General features: G+C 40.1%; 1 protein-coding gene across 3 annotated transcripts in view; it reads left to right on the top strand.

Moving 5' to 3' along the window:
* SLC17A5 (solute carrier family 17 (acidic sugar transporter), member 5) overlaps positions 1 to 8277 on the top strand; it is a 60062-nt gene that overhangs the window by 4119 nt on the left and 47666 nt on the right. For all 3 annotated transcript variants that reach the window (XM_011942951.1, XM_011942949.1, XM_011942952.1), the window contains one exon: positions 6525 to 6721. In XM_011942951.1, the coding sequence (XP_011798341.1) occupies positions 6525 to 6721 (197 nt within the window). The remainder of the gene's footprint in view (positions 1 to 6524; positions 6722 to 8277) is intronic.

Raw genomic sequence — 8277 nt, forward strand, 5'->3', positions numbered from 1 at the left:
TTTTTTTGAGACAGAGTCTTGCTCTGTCGCCGAGGCTGGCGTGCAGTGGTGCGATCTCGGGCAACCTCCGTCTCCCGGTTCAAGTGATTCTCCTGCCTCACCTCCCAAGTAGCTGGGATTACAGGCCCACGCCACCACACCCAGCTATTTTTTGTATTTTTAGTAGAGACGGAGCTTCACCATGTTGGCAAGGCTGGTCTCTAACTCCTGACCTCAGGTAATCCACCCGCCTTGGCCTCCCAAAGTGCTGGGATTACAGGCATGAATCACCAGGCCCGGCCTATATCCTAATTTTTTATAATGTGTTCAAATCAGGATCTCAATAATGTCCATACCTTCCAAATGATTGAAATGTTTTTTGTCTCTTTTAATCTGTTCCCCACCCCCTTCTTTTTTTTTCCTTGCAATGTTATATCCCCATTGTTGTCCTTTAACATCTTCTGCCCTCCTGGTTTACTGTAAATTGGTAATTAGTAGATCTGAAGGTTTGATAGGATTATGAGTCTGTCTGTCTGAATTACTGTCATGAGTATTCCATAAGTAGAATATGAAGTATAGAAAGCAAAATTGTGTCAGCATGCTAATTCTCCCATACACTGCTCTAGACACTGGAGATACAAAGAAGTAAACAAAACAGAACCGAAGCTCCTGCCCTTATAGACTTTTATATTCTAGTGTATGTTTTCCTAAACCTTCAGCCCTCTCCATTTTGCCTTCTTCTTGGGTTACAATCAAAGTCCAACACTTTATTTTCTTTTCTTTTTTTTCAGGATCTCGCTCTGTTGCCCAGGCTGAAATGCAGTGGCACAAACAGGGCTTACTGCAGCCTCAACCTCCCAGGCTCAAGTGACCCTCCTACCTAAGCCTCCTGAAGACCTGGGACTACAGGCATGTGCCACCATGCCTGGCTAATTTTTTTCTATCTTTTTGTAGAAACAAGGTCTCAGTTGCCCGGGCTGGTCTCAAACTCCTGGGTTCAAGCGATCCTCCTGCGTCAGCCTCCCAAAGTGCTGGGATTACAGGCATGAGCCACAGCACCCAGCCCAACACTTGGTTTTCTTGCCAAGACTCTCAATTCCCTTTCCCCCTGCTTTGTCCTCATATCCATCTCAGTGCCAGCTATCTGTTTTCTTAGTGCCTACTCCTGAGCACAGGCATGCAGTGCTTATGAAGCTACACGCTAGGGCAGATTGTTCTCACCACTTCTGTCTGGGTATCTGCTCAGCATTCCTGTGTTTCACTGAGAACCTCATGACCCCACTCTCTTCAACAACTTCTTACTTTTCACAGATCCTAATTTCTCACAAATGAGAACTAACCTCAATTCCTAACAAATAACCTCAATTCCTAATTTCCAGAAAAAAAAAACATAATAATTCACAGTTACTCTGTGCCAAGCACTCTTCTAAGTATTTTATGTTACTAACTCAGTGAATCCTTATAATAACCCTAATACAGGCAAAATACTTGGACTAGTGCCAAGCATATAGAAAGTGCTTAGTAATATTTGTTTTTTGAGACATAGTTTTATTCTGTTGCCCAGGCTGAAGTGCAGTGACACAATCGCAGCTCACTGCAGCCTCAACTTCCCAGACTCAAGCCATCCTCCCACCTCAGCCTCCCAAGTAGCTGGGATTACAGGTGACAACACCACAACCAGCTAATTTGTAAATTTTTTGTAGAGATGGGGTTTCACCATGTTGCCCAGGCTACTCTTGAACTGCTGGGCTCAATCATTTCTCCCCCATCTCAGCTTCCCAAAGGGCTGGGATTACGAGTGTGAGCAACCATGCCCAGCTTGCTTAATAAATATTATTTATTATTATCCAGGTATGGTGGCTCACGCCTGTAATCCCAGCGCTTTGAGACACCAAGGTGGGCAGATTGCCTGAGGTTGGAAGTTTGAGACCAGCCTGGCTAACATGGTGAAACCCCCTCTCTACTAAAAATACAAAAATGAACTGGGCATGGTGGTGCACGCCTGTAGTCCCAGCTACTCAGGAGACTGAGGCAGGAGAATTGCTTGAACCTGGGAGATGGAGGTTTCAGTGAGCCAAGATCATACCACTGCACTCCAGCCTGGGAGACAAAGAAAGACTCCGTCTCGAAAAAGAAAAAAAAAAATTATGTATTATTTTATGTTATTAAACTTAATACCCACTATCCCACTCAATAGTGTTAGTTCTTAGAGTTACTACAGTACATAATCTAGATACTGCAGATCATTTAGAATGTTCTGCTCTCCGTATGTTTATCTGTCTCATTTCCATACCTCTGTACATGCTGCTGCCTTTGCTTGGATTGTTCCACCTGTCCCTACTGGTGACTTCCTGCTCCCTGAAGAAGACTTCTCCAAGAGGCCTTCTCTGACTCTCTCCACTGTCCCCTCCTGCAGATTAATGTGCCTCTTTCGTTTCTTGTTATATAAATGTACATAGTACTTTGTCTTATTGGCATAACTTTCTCCAGATATAAAGGAGGAAGAAATCCTTTTTACTAAGTGCCTGCTATAATGTCGTGCAGTATTTCATTTAATCCCCATGCAGTCCAGTGAGTAGATGGTGTTCTCCTCATTTTATAGCTGAGAAACCTGAGGATGAAAACTGTTAAGTAATTTCTACAAAAGCACATAGCCAGTGAAAATCAGAAACAGAGATTCATTCCCAGGTCCTACTCTAAATTAGCCTGTGTACTTTCAGTTACGCCCACACACATTCCTAAATTTAAAACATATTTTAGAAGCTGATGTTTGTTTCGATGGGTGCCACGTTCCTTATGCAGGCATGATTTTGCTTTGAACTTGATGCTTAATGGATGTTCTCTCTCGGTCATGCAAGCATGCTTTTGTTGGATCAGTTTCAAAGATTATTCACATTCACAGTCATGTTTTTCTTTACTGCTATAACTTCTTGAAATAAAAATTTTCTGATTGAATTTATTTGTAATCAGCAACCATTTTATTAGCTAGTAATTGTTTATTTTTATTATTTCTTAGAATCTCATAGTAATATATTTTGTGACACCTAAGTTGACCTTTTATTTTCCTTTTCTTTTTTTTTTTGAGACAAAGTCTTGCTCTTGTCCCCAGGCTGTAGTGCAATGGCATGATCTCGGCTCACTGCAACCTCCACCTCCTGGGTTCAAACGATTCTCCTGCCTCAGTCTCCCGAGTAGCTGGGATTACAGGCACCTGCTACCATGCCCGGCTAATTTTTGTATTTTTAGTAGAGATGGGGTTTCACCATGTTGGCCAGGCTGGTCTACGAACTCCTGACATCAGGTGATCCACCCACCTCGGCCTCCCAAAGTGCTGGGATTACAGGTCTGAGCCACCGCGCCTCGCCGCTTTTTATTTTCTAGTCATTGTGTATGCACCTGAAAGTTAAAGTTGCCTGATCTATAACTTGTAGGTCAGATATCCAAGTAACACCACTAGTAATTTGAAATCATTTTACTTACATTTCTTTCACTTCACAACCTTCTAGCCCCTTGTAATTCACATGATAAGGTATATCATAGTCCAAATAAAGTATCACTTAGGGAAAACTAATAACAGACAGTAAAATAAGATAACTGCAAATAAGGATAGAATGGAGTAACAACATTACAAATTAGAATAGCATAAAATACAGTTTTTTAGAGTAAGAGAATTACTAATAACTTCATCCCTCCCCTTCACTTACTCCCACATCTAACATTTGGGCAAGGCCTGTTAATTCTGCGTTTAAACATCTCAAATCTGCCCATTTTTCTTCACTGCTGCTTTCACTCTAGTTTAAGCTACCTTCATCTCTTACCTGGAAAGCTACAGTAGTCCCTTAAGTCATCTCCCTCGCTCTATATTCCTCACACCCATTCACACTTCTCCTCTCTATAGTCTCCATGCAGGGACCAGATGAACTCTTTAAACCATCAACCGGATAAGCTCTTTAAACCATAAATCACATCTCATCACTCCTTTGCTGAAATAGGTAATAATCTTTTTAAATACTGCATTGACAAAACAGACATAATATATAAATCTGGATTTTTCTTGCTCCAAATTGCTCAAAGTAACACAGCTTAATGCACGAATTTAGCGAGATTTTGAGTCTTCCATCCAGACTTTTAGGTAATATCACCTGACATAGAGCAATGATAAAGAAAATGTGTTCTGCTGGGCATAGTGGCTCACGTCTATAATCCCAGTGCTTTGGGAGGCTGAGATGGGAGGATTGCTCAAGACCAGAAGTTCAAAACCAGCCTGGGCAAAATAGTGAGACCCTGACTCTACAAGTAAAAATTTAAAAATTAGATGTGCTGACATATGCCTTTAGTCCCAGCTACTCAAGAGGCTGAGGTAAGAGGATCACCTGAGCCCAGGGGTTCGAGGGTACAGAAAGATATGATCACCCACTGTACTCCAGCTTGGGCAACAGAGCAAGACCCTGTCTCTAAAAAAAAAAAAAAGAAAAAAAGAAAAGAAAAAAGAAAATGTGTTTTTTTTTTTTTTTACAAAACACGCCTCACAATATCCAAACTGCCATTAACTGGACAACTGCCCATTTGGTTGGAGCAGAAAGCAAATTCGCCTACATTCTAGTGATAGAAACAATGTGATTAGAACTTTAGAAATTCAATTCTTACAGATCTGGATCTAACTATAGTAGTGGTATCATAAATTCATAGCTGTACCCCTGAAGAAAGGATTTAAGAATGCCAAATGAAAAGTTTTCTGTTAAAAGAAGTAAATCTTACACAGGGGAAAAAAATAATAGTTGTTAAATATAGGAGGGCATACAAAAAAGTGAGTAGGATCATAATATATTAATATAAACCTAAGTATAGTTGTGCATATTCATTAATGTTTCAGTCTAAATCAGTTCATCTGAGCCAGTATCAAGACTTTCATATTCTGTAAAATATATTCTGTCCTTTGATGCTAGGTTAATGAAAATACCAGGATTCTTAAGAGGGGAAAAACGTACACATATTTGCATGATGTTGATGTGTCATTACCAAGTAAAAGCACACATATTTTCATTTCATTTTAATTGTAATATGTCATTGCTTAATGAAATACATGTTTATACCTTTAAAGAGATATTTATCAGCCACTCAGAGTTTACTAAATTTAAAGATGTTCAGACTCTGGATTAGCTAATTTCTCTTTGTTACTAAGAGGTTGATTATCCTTAGTCAGCATCCTGAATCCCATCCCTCCCCAATTCTGAAACTCAGTAAAAGAAGAAAAAAGAGAAGCTATGCATAAGCCCACAGTTAGAGTAAAAAATAGGTCAAACTCCTCCTCTCACATGATCCTTTTATTGGTTCCTCCAACCTATTCTGCATTCCTGAGTCTCTGTCTCTGTCGCCCAGGCTGTACTGCAGTAGCGCGATCTCGGCTCACTGCAAGCTCCGCCTCCCGGGTTCACGCCATTCTCCTGCCTCAGCCTCCTGAGTAGCTGGGACTACAGGCGCCCGCGACCGCGCCCGACTAATTTTTTGTTTTTTTAGTAGAGAAAATTTTTAGTAGAGTTTCGCCGTGTTAGCCAGGATGGTCTCGACCTCCTGACCTTGTGATCCGCCCGCCTCGGCCTCCCAAAGTGCTGGGATTACAGGCATAAGCCACTCACTGCGCCCGGCCTCCTTTTTTTTTAAATCATCGTGGTACATTCACTTATTCCCCTTTTTACTGTGAGCCCTTTAAGCTTGATAACTACTGAGCAACTGTCACAGATGCTGCAACTGTCATAGGTTCTGCAAGTTTGCTTCTAGATCCTTAAATGCATTTAGTTTATGATGGCTTTAAGTATTAATCATGGCTTCTGATTCAAACTCAGACTTTGAGGATACTCTTCGAGGTAAGAAATTTATCAAAAGAAATTTCATGCCCTACCCTTGGCGTTAATTTTTTTTTGCTATGCTACACTTAACAATGAGATGGCTACTAACTCATAATCAGTAATATATCGTGTCATTGTAAGTACTCAAGTACTTTTTGACCATGTTTCAGATAGTTTTTCAGTAGTAGTAACACCATTAAACCTCCTTACCTGCTTTTCTCATGCCGTATATCTTTGCCAGCTGACAACGAATAGGGGGTTCAGTTTGAATCTGGAATAGATCTTTTTCTCAGCAAAGGTGATAAAACTAGTACCTCCATGTTTTAATGAACTTTCTTATAGTTCAGGCTCTCATGTGTGAAATTTTTACCAAAACTACAGATACGAGGAACAGCTAATCTTTGATAAATGTTTCTTAGATTTGCTTAATCTAAGAATATTCTTTAAAATTTTTTCTTATTTTTGTACTTTTCAGAAGCAACCTTTTTCATTATTTAGACAATATCGTGTAATTAACTCTTTTAATTAAAGCAGCCGGGTGTGGTGGCCAATGCCTATAATCACAGCACTTTAGGAGGCTGAGGTAGGTGGATGGCTTGAGTCCAGGAGTTCAAGACCAGCCTGAACAACGTGACAAAACCTGTCTCTAAAAACAGAAATTTAAAAATAAATAAAAATTTTCCCCAATCTTTATTTCAGCTCCAGTGTGCTGCTCTGCTCGTTACAACCTAGCAATTTTGGCCTTTTTTGGTTTCTTCATTGTGTATGCATTACGTGTGAATCTGAGTGTTGCGTTAGTGGATATGGTAGATTCAAATACAACTTTAGAAGATAATAGAACTTCCAAGGCGTGTCCAGAGCATTCTGCTCCCATAAAAGTTCATCATAATCAAACGGTAGGTGCTATTTTTTAAGGAAACAATTTTAATTATTCTAAAATACTTGCAAGTAAACATATTAAAAGGTCTTTTTTCATCCTACAGAAACCACACTTTGTTTATGTATAGTCTGAATTACTTTCTTTTTGTGTTTTCCCAGGAACTGATTGGGCAATAACTTGTAACTATAGCTACTAGTGCTATGCCATAATACACCTTGATCTGTTTGAGAAGTAGTTCTTCCATTCCCTCTGTAAACATACCATGCTTGAAGAAAATTTGGAAAAACCTGTCTTATATAACAGAAAATTAAACTGTTTTAAATTTTCTAAATAGCTTTTATAGGCATATTATTTATAACCCTATCACTTATAGGGTTACAGCTACAAGAGAGTTTAGGTAATCTCAGTTGCAAGATGAAAAATAAGAACTGGCCAGTTTCTTAGGACATTCTTTTCTGAATGTACACATGCCTAACCTAAGCTACATAAGTCATTTTGCTTGCCTTATGTTATAGTGGAATTGATAAATGTGTGTTCATCATTTGTTTATAATTAAGTTATATACACTTCATTTTATGTTGCTTATCACACAAGGAGATAGTACAGAAAGAAAAGCTAGTATTCTTTTTAGAAGCACATTTTCAGGCTGGGCGCAGTGGCTCATGCCTGTAATCCCAGCACTTTGGGAGGCTGAGGCGGATGATCACCTGAGGTCAGGAGTTCAAGACCAGCCTGGCCAACATGGTGAAACCTTGTCTCTACTAAAACTACAAAAATTAGCTGGGCGTGGTAGCACACACCTATAATCCCAGCTACTCAGGAGGCTGAGGTAGGAGAATTGCTTGAACCTGGGAGGTGGAGTTTGCAGTGAGCCAAGATCACGCCATTCCACTCCAGCCTGGGCAACAAGAGCAAGACTCCACCTCAAAAAAAAAAAACCATATATTTTCACCCATTTTCAGTGCTCACAAAGGTGCTAGTTCATACTTAGGTGAATCTCCTCTATCATTTACAAGCAGAGCATTCAAGCAGGAAAGAGGATTTCTCTCTAAACAAAATAAATCTCTCCAAAAATCTTTCTATATGACTTTAATAATGTTGCTGAGTAACATTTGGGTACACATCACTCACTTTCTCCACTCCAACCTGTGACCTTCAGAGACAATACTGCTGGACTGTACATGAAATCCTAGAATTCCACAGATAAACTTCTAATTGGTACCCTAAATAAGGGAAAGTATGAGTTTGCTTTGTGTCTTTTTCTTTGCAAAGTGCTTTTGTTGACCCTGCTACTTATCTTCATCTGCCTTGTATCAACAGTAGAAAGAAATCCTGGAATGGTTCTTGACATGTTGGCTTGGTTATACAGCTACACTGCATTAAAGATGTCAGATACTCATATCAGTCACTAAATCTTCATTAGTACCTTACTATGCACTGCTACTAATGAAAACACAGGCCGGGCGCCGTGGCTCAAGCCTGTAATCCCAGCACTTTGGGAGGCCGAGACGGGCGGATCACGAGGTCAGGAGATCGAGACCATCCTGGGTAACACGGTGAAACCCCGTCTCT

This window comes from Colobus angolensis, unplaced genomic scaffold, assembly GCF_000951035.1.
Source record: "Colobus angolensis palliatus isolate OR3802 unplaced genomic scaffold, Cang.pa_1.0 Scaffold213, whole genome shotgun sequence".
NCBI lineage: Eukaryota > Metazoa > Chordata > Mammalia > Primates > Cercopithecidae > Colobus > Colobus angolensis.